The 19,323-nt window shown below is 38.6% G+C and overlaps 1 protein-coding gene across 3 annotated transcripts in view; it reads right to left on the bottom strand.

The window, feature by feature from the left end:
* Positions 1-1,608: 1,608 nt before the first annotated feature.
* Positions 1,609-19,323, bottom strand: part of WDR37 (WD repeat domain 37) — a 46,983-nt gene continuing 29,268 nt past the window's right edge. For all 3 annotated transcript variants that reach the window (XM_042043315.1, XM_042043314.1, XM_042043316.1), the window contains 4 exons: positions 19,033-19,174; positions 7,148-7,282; positions 6,371-6,485; positions 1,609-4,771 (listed from right to left, as the gene is read on the bottom strand). In XM_042043315.1, the coding sequence (XP_041899249.1) occupies positions 4,640-4,771; positions 6,371-6,485; positions 7,148-7,282; positions 19,033-19,174 (524 nt within the window). In that variant the 3' untranslated portion in view covers positions 1,609-4,639. The remainder of the gene's footprint in view (positions 4,772-6,370; positions 6,486-7,147; positions 7,283-19,032; positions 19,175-19,323) is intronic.

Consider the following 19,323-nt stretch of genomic DNA (forward strand, 5'->3'; position numbering starts at 1 on the left):
AAGCAACGCAATTAACACACAGTGGTGTCATTCCACAGCACAGCAGTCACCAGCCAGGCTGAAGCTTCCATTTTCAAAACAATTCAAGGCAGAACTTTTCTTTTCTACATTACCTCTCTTCTATTGTACATGCCACCACTGACACTTTGCACCATTTACATTTTTCAGCAGTAAGTCTGAATGCTTGAATTCCAACTTCTACATGGCATGCTGAACCATGCCAGAAATTCCCCAGGCCTGTGTATGAGGCATCCAAGCTACGAATGCTGGCACTCGGGCTCAATGCTGCAAACGCTCAGCAGCCTCAACCCTGCACCTCTGGGAAACAGCCCCTGCTGGCAGGACTGAATATTCTCACTTGGAGGACACCGACAAGCAGCACATCTACAAAATCCCACACTGTTCCAGTATGATACCTCTCCAGTTAATGGTATGTTTTGACCAGGATTTATAGTATGAATTAAACAGGATTTCCTCTGTAAGCTCCTGCAAATTACTTATGTTCAGAAAACTCTGATCTGTGGGAATTAGAAAAGGTAACAACACTCCTTAAAAATAAAATATCACAAGGCTGGGTAATTTTTCAGTGACATACTCAGGTCTCAACAGAGCATTAAATAAAATTTCTGTGCCGGTCTAAGGAGCAAACTATGGTGCATGACAGAGTGGTTCTCCTGCAGCTCATCTTCAGGTTTAAACACAGACATACTCCTGAAACCACTAGTTGCACATGATATTTACTCACGGGCTTTAAATAGTACTAGAAATGCTAAGTTTAAGTCAGCTGGCAGTAATGCCTGATTTGAATCCCTCAGCTGAAATCAACTAAAGCCCAGGGTTTGGCATTCTGTCTCAAGCCACCCCTTGTGCCAGTTGTGCTGCCTTGGAACTCCAGTCTCTTCTTTTTGGTCCATATCACCAGCAACCCTGATTAAATTCCAAATGTGGCAATGAGGGATCCTAAAGCACATTGAAAGAGAATGCGGTGCACAGAAAGCAACGTCCTGCACTCAGGTACCAGCCAGGACTCTGCCTTGGCTTCCAAAACCCAAGGGCAAGGCTTTCTACAACACCAAGTGCTTTGTGTTTTATTCCAACACTTCACAGCTTTGGTTTGAGCATGGGTGCAACAAGCAACCAACCTTTTACTTTAACCTACAGAAAAACTGATGGTGGGTTTTCCTCACCAGAGGATTTTTGTAATACTTTGGCTGTATTCCAAATGTAAAAAAACTTGTTTAAATTTAATTTTAAAATGTTGGTTTGTAAAGTGGTGTGAAAAGTCACATAGAAGCTTTTGCATAATCTGCATAACAAAATGCAATCACAATTTTTTTCCATACAGAACTGGAGAAGATAGTACAAATGTACTCCTGAACATCTTTTCAGCCTGGATACTTTACTGGCAGCATGACCACTAGTGCTACAGAAGACCTACTGTAATAAACAGACTTGGCCCTCTCTTCCAGAACTGTGCTCATCAATGCCTCAGAAATAAACTTTTTGAGTAAAAAAGAGTGGAAAGTGGGTAGGAAGATCTTTTGACTACAAAAAAATTGAAATACTGACATCAACAGCAACCATAATGCAACACAGAAGAACAGCAAATTGGAAAAAAAAAATTGTTGAATGTTTTAATGCATTTTGAATTGTAATGAAGAAAAACATTTTACATCTAAAAACAAATTAGCAGAATAATAAAAAGTGGTTCCACATAACTTATAAATTCTTTTCCCCAAAAGGTAGTTTTCACACATTTAGGCAACAAATACAATGTTTCATTCCAGATCTTTCTGATTGTAAAGTATACACAAACTTTGTGAAAATTGATGTGCATTGCTTGAGAAAAAGACACACAAGGTTGGTTTTGCCCAGTGATGAGTTTTCTGTGAAATTCTGCACAATACTGAAACTGTAACTGCAACTCTCCTCCATTTAATGAAATGTTGGACATTGTTCAGTGCTGAAAAAACACTCTTTAGAACATTTAGAGCCATGAAATGCTTTCCATGTATTTAGTCAATGTAGTATTCTTCACTAACCCTGTTTATATGTTTTGCTTCAAGGGGAATGGCAGTTCGGCTTACCCTTCAGTACAGTATAGAAAACTAAACTAAGTGATAGCTCAGTGTTCAGCTGATTTAAGTATTAGCCTGCTCATAAGAACGTGGCTCTAGCACCTTGTTTGGTTGATTTTTTTCAAAATGAAATGGTGTAATCACCCATTCCTGGTGCCAGAGGATGGTTCCCCTGGTGATATAAAATGTTTGCAGCAATGATGATTAAACTGCATAGAGTCCAGTGGTCTTGTGTTACATATGTATGAAAGAAGCTTAGACACTATAGTTTAGCAGGACCAAAAACAGTGATCCTCTCCTCTGCCTCAGGTAATAGAGGAGAGCCATTGCTCCAGATCCTACACACAGGCCACACTGGAGAAACTGCTTGTGCTGGCCAGACATTTTTCCTCTTTTTTTAAACACACTAAACCTTTGTAAAGAACTCTCTGTTACCAACTAAAAGAAAGTGAGTCTTCTTTTCTTAAGGAAAAAAACCTGTACCCCAACTTCAACTGGCTTTACCCCAGAGTAAAAAACCCAGGAAAAAAAAAAGGGAAAATAAACTTTGCCACCATCAATTAACTCCTATCACCAGACGACTTAAAACTCTGCAGCTGCTTTCTGCAACCTCACCAGTTTTAGTATTTAAGATTACTTCAGCACAGTTGTGTATCTTGTACCTCAAGAAAAAATCCCAAACCCCGAAACAGAAAAAAACAAGGGATCAAATTACTATGATGACGTGTACTATTCTCCATTAAATATTTTGAGTTTCTTTAATGTTGCAGTCCAAAACTATGTCTAGGACCCCTATTTTCCTTCCAATCCTCACTGATGCATTCATTATCCCATCTCATCCCACCATACTCCTTCCCATGCCATATAAATGCTTGTTAACAGGAGAACCAGCTAACATGTTTTAATGTCATTATCAACAGTGCTGTAGAGGACACGAGCACAGCTGTAGTTGCACAGAATCATGATGATGAGATAAAAAGCTCCTAACACTTCTGCCAACTCACCATAAACCCCAAGATTCCCACTGTCAGAGTGCACCTTTCCTTACCCTCACCCTTCATCTTATACTGTGATGACAGTCAGACAGGGGCAGCATCTCCCTTTAGCCAAAAACAACTGTCTGTCTGAAGCAGCCTTTCCATTCTTTCAAAGACACCAGCTGCCACCTGCATTTACTGATAGCAGCAGCAGCAGCTGCAGTGTAACACCCCACTGGCAGTGCAAAAACAGCTAAATACAGTGAGGAGCAAAACCAGAGTAAGATCATTTGGGAGAAAGAAGGGAGAGCTATGTTAATTACCCCCTTTTGGAACAGGACAGGGACTGCAGCACCCCTGTCATGGCTGAGAACAGAACAGTGACAAATGATGTTGACTTAGTGTATCATTCCACTAGCTTTACGTGCTAACTACCTTAAGGATCACATGTAGTATGATTGTCTTTCCTCTCCTGTCAGAGATAGTACTTCAGCCAGAGACCAAAAGTGCTTTTTTCTAGGCTACAGAGAGATTTGATGCATCTTGACTGACATTCATTTTTGAGGTAGTACTCATTTGTTGCTTTGTATTGCTGGCTCAAAATAAAAATATGGGAAGTGAACACAGTTAAAAGTATGCTCACTGTAGGTACATAAACAAAAACATCAACCCCCAAATAAACTATTTCCTTTCTGGGCAGATCACCAAAAGGAATTAATCCTTCTTACAAAGGTTAGCTCACATTCACTGGTAAAGTCAAACTTTCATAAATGGTTTATAACAACAGCTATAAACTAAAGTGCTTCAGAATTTGCTTGACTTGATTTCAGTGATTAGAACCATAATATTCTGGATTTTTGCTATGTTTGAAATGTGATGAGGTTTCAGAATCACTTTATATAAGAAGGGCAGAATGAATATTTTTCTTTTTTCAAAATAAAAAGTACAAAAAGAGTTACAAATAAACCTGGCAGTCTATACTCACTACAAGTTGCTTGCATTTTCCTTCTCAAATCTACTATTACTCTAGTAACTGGAATAAAAATGGAGTTGAAGTTGCACAATACCGCAGCACTAAAAAAAGTATTCAAATCAGATGCAAACAGGAAAATGTTTACAATCATACTACTAGTGAAATTCACACTTCATTTCAAAGTTTTAGCCCTGCAGATTCCTTTTAACACAAGGCAGATATGTAGAGTCATGGAAAAATGTAACAGACTGTATACACTCTCTACAGTAATTACATAAGTTTCACATTTATGTCACAAATGTAATGCCCTACTGTGTAACTATTAAATGCTAAATAACTTATGAACGTTTATGTGCTCTACGCAACAGTGAACATATTGACCAGTGGATGCCAAAATATAAAAGTTCATACACAAGACAAACTAATTTTTAAAAAATCACATTTCTCTGTACAACCCATGCAAACTGTGCACAATGCGGTAACAAGAACAACATTTGCTCAAGTCTCCCCTCACAGAAGAGCTTTTACAGCAACAGCAGACCAGAGGTCAGAAAAGTCTGCCCAGGTGTAGAAGTCCACGGCGACACAAATGCAGAAACTCCCTCAGCATTTCACTTCTCTTGTAGCAAAGCAGGGATGTTGATGTTCCAGCCGATGGCCTGACGGTCAAATCCGCACGTGAAGAGGTTGCAGATGGGATGGTCCTCGCACCAGGCGGAGCAGCAAACCATCCTCCTGTGCCCCTGCCACAGCGGGGAGACAGCAGCGTTACTGACATGGATTTGGGAACTGCTGGGGCAGCAACTCTCTGCAACTCAAAATGCAACCCTGCCAGTGCTCAGCCCGCTCTTTGCAAACAGCCCTTGAGAATCCTAAAAGTCATTGTTACCTGCATCTGCAAGGCAAAGGTCTTCATAATGATGAGACTCCTTAACACCAGCGCTGGACCCAGAAGGACAGATGCATACAAAAAGGTGCATCAAAACTTTCGAGTTTTCCAGGGTCTGTTTGCTATCTAGTTATATTTTATTTACAAAAGCAAACCAAATTTTGATTTTAGAATTTTTATGTATAAAAGTAATCTTAAAATAAGGGACTACTTGCTGGCAACTACTTTGTAACAAGCCTGCAAAACTAAATGTCCATAATGTTCATAATTCAGAAGGGATAATACTACAGCAGGAGGAATGTCGTACTGAGGAAAACAGTTCAAGAGTAACAAAAATGTCCAAAATAGGGTTCTGACCAACATTAAAGTTAAAAAAAAATAATTAAAACTGCCACAACTTCAGTAGTGTCAGCTTGAATAGAACTACTACGGAAAAAGAAAAGACATGCACACACACAAAAAAACCCCCTCAAGACTACAATAAACGAAAAGACCCACCTAAATTAGAAAAAAACCTAAAACGTTTTTAAAGTAGGTCTTAAAATTCCTTCCTAAATTCTGTCAAGAATTGTTGATTCAACTGAAAAAAGGCCTATTTATGTGACATAATCCAATTAATTTCACGTAGTCTGATTTGCTCCATTAGTGATGCTTGCCATGCCACAAATTTGCACAAAACTTGATGGCTGCAGCAAGGATTGTTTATTACATGGCACGATATATCTAGAATGTATGTGCATAAGCACAGAAGAAAAAAAATTAAAATTTATCACCAAATCATACAAGGTGAGCTCACAAAACTGATCCTCACTTTTTCCTTCTGTGTTTCTATATCATAGAATCACAGAATGGTTTGGGTTGGAAGGGACCTTAGAGATCATCTGGTTCCAACCTTCCTGCCATGGGCAGAGACACTTTCCACTACACCAGGTTACTCAGAGTCCCATCCAGCCTAGAATATATAACCAAATTGGACACTGTGTAATTAAAAAAAACCAACAAAAAAAACAACAACAACAAAAAAAAAAACTACAAGAAAACCACTATTAAACCTCATGGTGAGCCATTTTCCTGACACAATTCACATCAAGACATTAAAACACATCTGAAGTGCTCCTACACACTTTTTCCATTTCACAGAGAAGGCAGATACATGTTTCACTTTAGTAAGGGGAAAAATTGTGATGAAATCCACTTGAACTTGATCCATTTTCAACTCCAATAAAAAAGCTTAAAATGTTTCATATTGGCATGTTGGTTATTTTTAGTAACTAACAGCATATTTATTCAGACAAGTGCCATTCAGCATTTGCTCAGCCTTAAGCTAGAGAGACCAAATCTCACTTTTAACCTTGCATGAGGAAGGACAGACACGTTTAAGGTGTAACCAAACCCCACTTTTAACCTTGTCCAAGGAAGGACAGACACATTTCAGGTGTAGCTCTGCAGTTACCTGTCTGTTGCTGCGGGGGAGCCGTGCCAGCCGCACCCCTGACATGTCGAACAATCGAACCTGCCGGTTGTCGTGGGGAAGGGCGATGATTCTCTGGCCAACACACACGTTAATCCTGAAGGGAAGGGACAAAAGGAGGCTGGGTAGGAAACAATGAGCCTGGCAAATAGAAACTGACAGCAGAAATTTAAGCTCACGGGAAGGGACACAGCTGAATTTTTCCTCACAAATGGAAAGACTAAAAAACATTGAACCATTAAGGTGTTTTTGATTGCACTGGATCCTCAAATACCCTTAACATCTGCATTTTCCTATAGAAAATTTCTGAAAAGCAATGTACTCACTAAAAATTAATGTCAATCACATCTGCACTTTATAAAACCATTTCAGACCTTTTTCAAATTCTTATATATCTCAACTTTAATTTCAGGGACAAAAATTAAATGTATACTCAGTGAATTAATAGAATAGACTATTTCAGTTGAAAGGTACCTGCAACAAACATCCAGTCCAACTGCCTGACCAATTCAGGCCTGACCAAAGCTTAATGCATGTTATGAAGTGTATTGTCCAAATACCTCTTAAATACTGGAATGCTTGGGGTATCAATTACATCTGTAGGAAGCCTGTTCCAGGATCTGACCACCCTCTCGGGAAAGAAACATCCAGTCTAAACCTCTGTGGTACAGCTTTAAACCATTTCCACATGTGAAAGAAATTAAGAATAAATTAAGAAAGCATGAATTAAGCAAAGCAGTAACTCTGAGCTCTGCTTACCTGTTGACTGCAGAATCTGTGCGGATCGTTGCAATAGGAGACCTCATGTTTTTCAAATCCCAGACTTTTACTGTACGGTCATCACTACCAGAAACAACATTGTCTCCCACAGTGAAAACTGCAGATGTCACAGTGCTAAACAATCAGGAATAAAGACAAAGATGTCAAGCTCTAAACTTCTATATTAAACTAGCATCTGATTTAAAGTTTTCATTTCTGTTCCTGTGTTTCCTTTAGCATATGTAGCTTGCCTTTTCTATTTTTACTTTTTTTTTAAGCAAAGTATATTAAAATTCAAAGCAGGTATTTTTGAATAAAACAAAATATTCTTACAAGAAGCTATGACACTTAAGGTGAACAGGGCTTCTCTTAGCACTGGCCCAAGCGCTGAGAGAAGCAGCCCAACAGCACAGACTCGCTCAGAGGCATCTTTCATATTTCACTGATCCTAATACGAGCTAAACAGGTCCAGTCTTGAAACCTTAATTCACTTTTGAAGTTCTGCACTAATGTCCAGTAGGCTCATCATACAACCCCAACTGAATTAGTAGCATAGAGTACAAATCAGTAGTCAAGTTCTTTTCTTTCCATCCAAAGATTTCTGCAGAACCATCCCATTCACCGCACAGAGGACATCCCGAACACCTGAGATGTAGCTAAAGCTATTCTGTACACACACATGAACATGCTGTAATCCACACACAGAGTCTCCAATATAGCTCCACTATCAATAGCTATAGCAATCTAACAATCTCTAATTGTGATTTCTAGTCCTGTTTCTCAAGCACCTAAAGTCTGAGTCAGATAAAAATGGCAAGGAGTAGTAAGAAGCACAAACATACAGTTCTTCAAATTTTACCCATTACACCTAGAAGCGCACCAGGGCAGCCAGAGAAAGACTCATGAGAGTATTTCTAGCAGTTGAAAGTGCAACATATAACTTCCAGAATATATTCTATAAAGAATTTTATTTTCGAATTTTATTATCTTTGTATTTTACGGCTTCAGATAACAGTATATCAGTATTCTGGGCTCAAGCAAACAATTTTCGTGATGATTCTATGATTATTTTTAAACATTTTACCTTTATTTAATATTAACCAATTAAAAGCTTTTGTACTACAATTTTCATTGTAATTGTGTGAATTCCCAACTCAAAGCCAGTTATTTTCTGCCCACATAATGTACTAACAAAGCATTTTTGTCTCTCCTTACAACCATTAGGGAAGGCTTCTCAATTCTGTTTCTACAGATTTGATTTAATGACCTATCTTGTAGCTTGGGTCATGCACATCAATTTCTTAGAATTTAGTAATTTTAATTTAAGTTGTCAGTTGTTACTGTCACTTTAGTTGTTCTGCAGAAATTTGAATTCATGTCCTATTCAAGCTGCTGATTGAGATTAGCACAAGCCAGGTCACAATGGACCAGTTTATGCAAGCCTCTTAATTTAAATTGACACCAAATTAAGTTTTAATTAGGATGAAGGCCCACTTTATTCATGATACCAAGTTTCCTAACACATTATTAGAGTGCAGCTAAGCCACCAGGGAGATGATTACAGTAAGAACCAAGAGGTCTTCAACAAATCTTCTGGACTTCATGAACAAAAAGTCAAAAAGTTAAAACATACATGAATGCCACAACTGCTGAGTCTCTCATCAGGCACCTCCATTTTTGGGAAGAAAACTCACTCATGCAGTCAAGCTGCTGCACAATACAGCTGGTATGTTCTTACCACCAAACTTGTCTTCTACCAGCCCAACCTCCTTTAAACTTACCAACATCTGCACTTCTCACTAGACTAGTTCTTTACACAAGCTGCAAAATGCCTCAGAAAAATATTTCAGGCTTTCACTAAACTCTATGCTGCTGCAACAGTTTTGAAGCAATGTTTGTAAGTTTAAGATTCTGTGTTCAATCTCCATAATTTGCACACACGTTGGGAGACTTCCTAGCACACAACAGCATAAGGAATTCAAGTCATAGAAAATCTCCAGGTGAGTGAATGTACTGCACTTCAGTATTCTGCTGCCAACAAACAAATCTGTTTTCCCATCATACATTTTATTCCAATTACAACTGGAATGTGTTGTGAAACTGTCTTAAAATAACCCTCCACTTTTGGGTGCTTTTTTTCAAAACTTTAAAGAGCTTTCCAGCTTCTCTGATCTCATATTGGTTCTGCTTTATCATTTATCACTTTCAAACATGGTTAAGTTTCTTTGACCACGTGAGGTTCTCTAATCCTTAGATTTATCATTTTTAAAATAAAAACATTCAAAACTATTGCCAGGAAAACAGAATGCCAACCCTAGGTTAGCTCGATCCTTCCTGCTCCTACGAAAACTCGAAGAAGATAACAAAATCCTTTCCAGCTTAACTTACTCTTTCCAGCTTAACCATTCAGATATTACTGGGTACACTAAGCAAAAGTTTGAAAAATAAAAATGCAATGAAATTCTGCTGTAGCTCTCTGGAAACAGGGCAAGTGATAGAGAGGCAAAGGGAAGGCTGCTGGTCTGTTTTTAGTGACAACTCTAAAGGTGTTTAGTGGTCTTAGCCCTCCATTCACGCTCAGCTCAGCCCTGCAAGGCCCTGCAGGCTGGGATGTGCACTATTTGCAAGCACATGGGACTAGGAAAACCATCTTTTACATGAGGAGTTTTGAACTTAACAGCTAAATATAAAAGCATTTCTTACTGAACCCAGTGTTTATGACCAAGAATTTTGGTCCCAGTTCCAAAACAAAGAGTATCTGGATATCTGCATAACATTCCCTGTGCTTTTACAAAAATGAAGCATGACTCTTCTAAGGGGAACATTCAATTCAATTCTCAAAAATATCTCATTTTCAAAATAATATTGCAAGGCTTGAAGTTTTAAGTAACTTAACAACAAGTCTAGAAAGGCCAAAACAGTATCATTCTCACAAACCTGACAGCTCTGGGGAGGGTTATCAGCATGTCACTGTCATCTGAGTAAAGACTAAGTGGTTTTTTGGTTTTGGTTTTTTTTTTTTATTTTAAAGTGGAACATATTGAGTTCATACTTTAAAAAATCACATGCATCTAAATTCAAAAACATGCTCAACACTATTGACTTATAACATGAGCAAGTGCTGCGCTCATAGATCTTATGAAGCACAAATCATGTTCTGTCTCCTCTGATTTCCATCTGGGGTATCTCTTAACATGACAGATGCATCTCACCAGTTTTTTTCCTTGGGTTTGTGTTTATTTGTTTTTTTTAATTAAACAAAATAGCGACAAGAAGAAAGGCCATTTACCTACTTAAAAACTAAACCAGGATTTCAGCCCAACTAAAGGGAAATGGTGAGAAGAAAGCAAGGGAAGCAAAGTCTGTGTGGGAAGAAAGAAATTAACACAAGCAGCCAATAAACAAACAACCTTTCAGAAGTATTGCCTCCATAACCCCATCCTTATCACAAAAATTAAGTTTTTTTCTTCTATTTTCATGGGGCTAGATTTAATTTTGTTTGTATTAGTCTTCAGTTTGTTCTAACCCAGATAAAACTTTGGTTAACATCCCCTCGGCTAAACTAATAAAAAGTATCAACAAGAGATCATCAGCCTCTGTGTTAACTGAATGCTAGAAGACATTAGATTTTTAATAACTCAAAAAGATGACAGGTATTGTAGGACATTAAAAAACAAAAAAAAAGAAACAAGTGAAGAGGAATCAGTCTTATGACACTTCAAACTGTGGGTCCCACAGGGAGTTTGGTGTGCTACAACTGTTCTCCAAAAAAGCTTCAGTCTCCACCAAACCCCAGCAAAACTCATTTATCTTGTCATAGGGAGCAGCCGAGCGTGTACTTCCAGCTGACAGCGTGGCACTTCCTCACCACACACCACTGCCTGGCCTCGAACATCCTGCTCCCTCCGTGGGTCTCAATCACCAGAAATGCTGTGGTGCTCACACTCCTCATTAGGCTGAACAGCTGTCTCCCCAGTCACACTGAGACACAAAACTGCTTTGCATAACAATCTGCTGAAATTTCACACATAGGGGAAGAGGGGAAAGAAAAAACATTGAAAATGTTGGACCATGAAATGCTGATGCAGAACTCTCACTGGCAATGCACCAAAAAAAAAGTTAACACTGCTCTTTCCATTTTGATTTGCAATCTAAACTGGGATTTACCACTGAACTGGGAGACAACACATTTGCATGGCCTTGAAAAGGCATCTACATGCATTCATCTGTGTGTGGGATGAAAATGCACCAAACCAGAGCTTTCAGATAAATTTATTCAAGGTAACTTGAATACATACATTTACATACAATTGTATGCAAGCAGCAAAATTTGAGGGCTCAAATATGCCTCTCATTTTAAGTAGTAAAATTCAGAAACAAAACCTAAAGGAAGTTCAATTTGGTATCACATTTTCTGCACAAGTTTCCTTTATTTTAGGGGAACAAAGCATATCCCCACACCAAGCAGTCTGCAGTCTGAGGGGAAGCCAGGACCTGTGTTTAAAACCTCCAGATGTGGACGACCCCACTGCCCATCTCAACAGGAGATGGCACTGACCACAGGAGTCCCAGGTAAGCAGCACACCAGTACTGCACATCTGAGTGCATTCAGGTTTCAGAAATGCTAAAAGCACTCAATTCCAGGAAGAGCTACAGATATAATTCCCAAAGCCTGTCTGTGGATTTATTTCCAAATATCAGCAGAGCTTTTTTCTTCAACTTGAGAAACAGTAAGAACACATCACGGAATCACAGACTCAATTATGTTGGAAAAGACCTCTGAGATCATCGAGTCCAACCTATGACCAAACACCACCACGTCAATCAGACCATGGCACTGAGTGCCATGTCCAGTCTTTCCTAAACAGCTCCAGGGACAGTGACTCCACCACCTCACTGGGCAGCCCATTCCAATGTCTGATCACCCCTTCTGTGAAAAATTCCTCCTAATGTCCAACCTAAACCTCTATGGGCACAGCTTGCAGCCATTTCCTCTCATTCTGTCACTGGCTACCTGGGAGAAGAGGCCAAGCCCCACCTCTTGTCAGGCAGTTGCAGAGAGCAATAAAATCCACCCTGACCTTCCTCTTCTCCAGGAATTAACAAAGCTTTACCATTTAAACCAGAGATACATGTTTCATGACGCTTGCAGAAAATTGCCAGTATCTGCCTTTCTCACTATCTGTCATAAAATAATAAAATTATGCAAGATTGAAAACAGTAACTAGCTTTTATAAGAATTTCTCAACGCTAAGTTAGTAGTTAGTTAAGGTGCAAATATTTTTAAATCCATTTCATCACATTTATGAGGGGATTAAAAAAGTTCCATTTATTTCTGCACCACTGCTGCATACGTTACCTGAGCTCAAGATAGGATACAAAGAAAAGGCCTCTCGCTATCCTCCTCTCTGGGTCGGTTGAATAAAAATCGTAACACTCTTTAGTGCATGCATTCAATATAGAATTAAGATTCTCTTGATCTATTGTAATGAGGCTTAAAGCACTCAAAACCAATTGGATACAGACTTATCATCTACATCTTTTTTAAAGCAATTGACAAAACTCTAAAGTCTAACACTGAGTGCAACCAAACTTTGTTACGTATCCCATTCCCCAAAATAAAATACTTAAAGGATTTTTTTTCTTTTAGCTACAGAGCTTTTAATTTTAAGAACTTACTCTTAAAGAGTACGTTATTCAAAATTTCTTGTACTTCTCCATTAATTAGGAAGCAATATTTGCCTTGAGGAAGTCCATCTGACACCAGAAAATGTTGAAGAACAAAAAGGAAACAAAATTATCAAAAGAATATTCACTTTCAAATTGCCTTTTTTTGGCACTTTGGTAACTCCATGACAGTATCAGGTTGGGGGAATGTTAGGCAAGAAAACTGGGAATTCAAGCTGTGCAAGAGAGCAAGGAGAGGCAACCTGGATGGGCTGAAGGCATGTAAAACATGCCGGCCCTAGTCTGTCCTGAAACAGATCTATGAAGAAGCACTCAGCATGGGAAGTGAGACAAATTCAAAGCTGGATCCCTGGGGTTATCACTCATTAAGGCTGCTAACAAGTCTAAGAAAACTGTTGATTCCTTAGCATGTTACCTGTATGTAGTAAATGTAAACCGAAAGGTTTTGTAAACATGTTCAGAAGCACTAGAAGCATTTTAAAAAGCTAACCCTAGGGCTTCAAGCCCAGGCCATAATCTTCATTTAAAGAATATTCAACATGCAAATGTAGGATCAGAACAGTGTGTGAAATGCAAGTTTGGAGCCTTTTCTCAATAAAATGCAAGAGGGGAAAAAAGCCCTCAGCAGACAAAACAAGGTAGGAATACTAACAGCGATATCACAACCATCTAGTTAATCAGTGAGGCTTGGGGAGAAAACTGAATGTTTCATCACAAAAATTTTGCATTTCTTACAGAACCTAGATTGAGATATCCACACATGGTGAATGCCTAAGGCATTCTTTGATGAGAAACAACAGAAAAATGGTAGACAAAGCATCACTAAAATCATTATGTGTTAGACTGATCAAACTCCACTGATAGCATCCAACTTGTTACATTTTGTTTGGCACAAAAGGTTTTGACTAAAAGCCCAAGCACAGAATTAGTCAAAGGTGCAAAGCTTGCATTTTTGGGACTACATCCACAAATGCTTTACCTTCACCAAGAAAGTGTGGTTGAATACCTAGCAGTGACCTTGTAATATTGGGCATATCAAGAATAAGACTGCTTTCCAACAGGGATGTCCAATGACATCGCTGCCTGGAGAAAAGGCACTTCCCCCTGCCATGACTTGCTCTTTCATGAACAATATATTCAACACAGACACAAATAAGATATGAGAATTAAATCTTGCAGACCAAAGAACCTGAGAAAGACAACTGACCTTGGCAAACCCAAGTGTCCACAAAAACTAAAGCAATTATTACGATCTTGAAACAGAATGCCATTTTGACATTAACTGTCAATTCACTAAATGTCAGATTCAGCCCAGCATCCCAATCAGCAGCTGCTTAGTAATTTTCCTATTTTTTAGTGCAGATTCTTCAGCAAGCATAAGGGTTGGAAAATAAAAAGTTGAAACAAGACATGTTTGCAATTCTCTAATTTCAGAGTTCTCAGGATGAAGCACAACTCACCATCCAGCTGCACATTCAGAGACATACAGGCAGCAAATGAACAGGAACTTTCCCTTCTGGTCTCTTAGAGCCACACAAGCAGAGTGAAAGGAGATGGAATATGCTGCAGTCCGAAAGAGCTATAAGCTCTTTGTAAGAAATAACATAAGATCCATGATCAGCGTTTTTTTTCCGGAGTTTGCCCAGAAAGTAACATAAGGATACAGATTCCACAGCTAAGACACATTCATGCTTGACACACTGGCTCAATCTAGCCACAAACATCAGTAAGTTTGAAAAGTAGCAAACAAACTTTGTCATTTTCTTGGGCTAGGACAAAAGTACTCGCTCAAATTTATGGGGTTTTTAAAGATCAAAAATGCATTTAATTGCCATGACAAGGTGGTGCATAACTATATACTGAACAATCAAGAAGCATTAACAAAGGATATTCACTTAAGGAGAGCAACCCAAAGCTGCTTCTGAAGACATCACTTTATTCTTGAAGGATGGCATTTGCAAGTCCAGACTTGGAAGCCCTGCATAGCTTTTTTCAAGCATTTCAAGAGCAATGTCCCCAACCACTGTGTACCTCTGACAGTCACTAAAGAAAACAAAACCCCTTATTATTTATCAATTAACTTTTCAGCTACATATGAGCATCAACATACTACAAATGTATAGTAAAAGCACTGCTTAGTTTAAAAAGTGTGCAAGAATCCACTAGTTAATAAACATTCTGTTGCCCCCAAGGTATTAATTTATTTCCAATGTTACTAAATTGTCAGAACAAATGTATAAAATCTGTAAAGTACTGGCTAGACTTGTACAGACTAAGATTTTTTTTTTAAAGCTACAAATGGTAAAAATTACCAACATTAGGATTTTAGAAGGCTCCACACATCAAGACAGTCCTGCACATGCAGAGTGCTCAAAGGGACAGAAAAACTCATCAAGTAGATATGCAAGAGCATGTTAACATGTCCAGAGTTATTCAACTAGGCCACCGTGTTGGGAGAAGCAAGGCCTTCACAGCTGGGACAAGATAGGCTGTGCAGGTGATGGCAAAGGAAAGCACAAGTGAAGTGAAATGAAAACTGCCATGTAGATGCCAGAACCATTTTGCTCCTCAGATCAGAACAAAACCTCAGTTCAATTTGAAGAGCTCTAATCAATAACCTCTAAATTGAATAATTTCTCAGTAAGAGAACAGCTGTTATTATCAATCATGTATTTCAAAGCAGTATCTGCTGGAAAAAAGGTATTGGAATTTGAGTCACCAGTATAATTTTCGGAAGCTTTAACTCAGGAAATCAATTTAATTAACAGGCAACAAGTTAGTGCCTGGATTATAAAATAAATGTAGCCTTTTCCCAGGGCTCTGTTAAACTCCTCATACGAGGATGTGATTGGGGATTCACAGCACTAGTAAGACAAATTCCTATTGCTGCACACATAAAACCAGATAATAACAAAGATTTATATTTAAGGAAACATCAGTCTTATTTCCACATCATTTCGTATTTTTTTCATCAGCAGAGAATAAGTAAGGGAGATGAACTGGGAGCACAGCAAATCTAAAACAGTAAGTGACAAGATACTTTACCTGCTGTGTCAGCAGGGCACAGGCAAGTAAGTCATGTATTGAACTGAAGCAGTCATATTTATAGACACACACAGAGTATATGAAAAATGTAAACAAGCCATGTTTACAGAACTGGAAACTTCCATGGGAAGATACAACTTCAAAAAAGACACTAGGTGACTGCAGGCTTGAAGTGCAAAAGCACTATCAATGCACTATACTAAGTCTATAAATGTCAAAATACACTTAGAAACACACTTTGAGGCAAAACACATAGCTTGTAAATAAGAACAGAAAATATAGGAAACTTTTATAAGTAATATAGGAAACTAAGCTTTTGAAGATAAAAAAACAGAACACAGAAACTGAAGCTAGACAGACTCAGACTAGGGAAGCACAAGAAGTTTAGCAAAGAAGTTAAACACTGCAACAAGCAACATACAGAATTTACCAAGAGGTAAGTTGAAATCTTTATCATTGGAACAACCTAACATAATGTTGTCAATTCTAAAATTACCTCCTAATTCAAAACAGATATCAATGCAAGCAGCTCAAGACAGACACCTTGACCACAACAATTCCTTCTGGCCTTACCGGATGAGATTTATTTTCTTAAATTGCCTTAGTAGTAGATGATAAGAAAAAATCTGCTTTTAATGAAGCTATGCTCAGGACACCAAAATAAAAGGTGATTTCTTAGGCCACTTAAGATACAATCTCTCATAGATGATGACATACCATCACTTTGACATACAGGACAATGCACTGCAACTCTTCATCTTCTGGCGTCAATTAACTCTATAGAAGTTTTATATACTCTGTCTATAACAGGATTCTATAGTCTCTCAACACATCGGCATCAGTTTTATTTTTCACACGATAACGAGCCATTTCGAGTAAACCTCCAGTGTCGTTCATTAAGCTAATTAGAGGAAGCTGAGATCGCATCGCCGTCTCCGCGCCGGGCCGGGCCGGGCCGGGCACCCGCCGCGGTGCGGTGCTGCCACCTGCTGGTGAGCGGCTGTAGCGCGGATCCCCCGCCAGGAGGAAGGGATCGGATGGAGAGAGATTTTGGGTGCTGCGACACAATAAACACGGAATGCTGGCCTCATGATTGAGATGTTTGGCATCTAATTATATTGGCTTAGCGCATTAAGAGTTGATCTGGTGAAACACACTGGGAAAAAATAGCTGCTCTGTGAGCTCCAGACTCAACAGGTACGACTCAGCCAGAGGGTGTTAAAACTTACGGTTGAGGACTCTAAATCATCAGTGTTAACAACTGTAACATCCAATTTACAGAACTGATGCCAAGGGCCTATCCAAATATTAAATACTTGGCATATTATTCAAATAGACATTCAGAAAAGCCAAAAAAGTGTCTCTTGTGTATGTATTTTCCACAACAGATAAAACAGTTTCTTCTATGCTGCTTAACGTGAGAAGATTGTTAGTGTTGATTAGAAAGCAATTTAAAAATATTTTGCCAGTAGGCAGTACAATAAAGGAACAAAAATAAAATTCCTCAAAGTATGTCTCAACTGCAAAAATACCAACCCCCCCATCTCTGCTCTAACTGTACTCCTCAGTGAAACACCTTCTGTAACAGAATTACCCCTTCCACAAATCAGAGACCTCTGCAGCCCTGGCCACTGAAAAGTAAAGTCAGTTGTGAGACCCTCAAATTTAGGGTGCATTTGGTGAAAAAGCCTATGTCAATACTAAAAACTCATACATTCGAAGTTAAAAACAGAGACAGTTGATAAAGCACACAAACACAAACATGAAGACGATTAAAAGCTAGAATAAGAGTGACTGAAGAGGTTGCACAAGGTCTTCTCCATTCCTAAAAAATAAACTCTCTGCTAGTTTATAGGTCTCAGCAATAGAAGCCAAAACACCAGCTAACAGTTTTTACAGTATGCACCATCACCCAAGATCAACATCATTTGGTCTCAGCAAGCATATAGGAAAACAGAAACTTGGTCAGTCTTGGTCATTTCTCTGAAAAAATGTCCTGGGACAAAGCAGTTAATCAGCTTGGGAAAAAATGCAAGCACCAAGGGATACAAAACCTTCCAACTTTATATGACATTCTAGGAAAAGTGGTAGAAGAACACAAAAGTGATGAGATTAAACAATTCTAGGATGCAGGCCACAAAATCAAGCTTACTGCTCTATCAGGAGAAGATGCCTACTTATACAGATGATTGTGAAGCACCAAGTAATTTATCAAGCTCAGGAGTCCAGGGCAGGGGGGTTAAAGAGGTTTTAGTTTTTATATAGGCTAGTCAATAGCTAAAAAAAAGAAAAAGTGGATACTGAAATCAGTCATAATGTAAATTACGCATTTGAATTAATAAAAACCAGAAATGTGAATAAATATTTGTGGTTTGTATTTTGAGCTAGGATTAGCAATCACATTTTATTCTGAAGGAGGGAGGTGAAATTTTTTCTGAAACATTCAAGCTCAAACATTCACTAGTCTCAAAAAGAGATTTGCTTCTTTGGGTAAGGTATTTCCAAGTTACACCTGCATTTTCTATGTATCAGAATTCCAAAAAACAGAAAGGTAAGTAAACACCAGAACACAGATTCTCATGACTATATTTGTCCATATCCAATAGTAGTCAGTACAACAACATTAAGCCTAAATTGGTAACTAAAAATGTTACATCAGAATCACTGTTTTGACAGAACATGGCAGTTGGTGCCCATACTTTTATTTCTTATTTTATGTAAAAATTAGAAGCTTTTAAGAGTGAAAATTAATCCTTTTTTTATCCACTGGTTTCAAAGGAGTAACCTTTACTTCACACTGAGTATCAAGACAAGCAGAGGCAATCTGCTTGATCCACTGCCTCACAGCAATAACCCCAAACAGCAGGCATAACCAATGCCAAAAAGAACCTCATACCTTAAATCACCTTTAATTGTAACAGTTTTTATCAGGACTTACCACATGAGCAATAGCACACCAAGAGCCCTGGCTGTTGTTTTGGAAATTACGTACTGCTGTGCTACATTAGAAGGAGGACAGTTGGGGGTTTCTGTGAAAATCACTCTTACAAAACAGGAATTAACTCAGTACCTCAAAAAGAGCATGGGAACAGTTCTGGCCAAATTTGCAACTTTTTGAACTTGTAAAAACTTGTGAAAGAGCTGTCACTTACTCTGTGTGGCCCTGAAAGACATTCACAGAATGGATAGAAGGATCTCTGAAATCCCACAGGCGGAAGGTGGTGTCGCGTGACGATGTCACCACGAGACGCTGGGTGGGATGTGTACAACAATGTGTGAGCTCTTGGTCGTGCCCTACAATCACACATGAGAACAAGTAAGGTAACGAAAACCAGACTTTTCATTTCCACATACACTTGGAATGAAATGCTGATGATTTTTCCCTCTTTTTCCTAAACACAAAGGAATAATGATCATTCTGAACTTTAATCCTGTTACTGCTG

This window comes from Corvus kubaryi, unplaced genomic scaffold, assembly GCF_017639235.1.
Source record: "Corvus kubaryi isolate FWS band 111438036 unplaced genomic scaffold, C.kubaryi_AGA036_p1.0 37398, whole genome shotgun sequence".
Classification (NCBI taxonomy): Eukaryota; Metazoa; Chordata; class Aves; order Passeriformes; family Corvidae; genus Corvus; species Corvus kubaryi.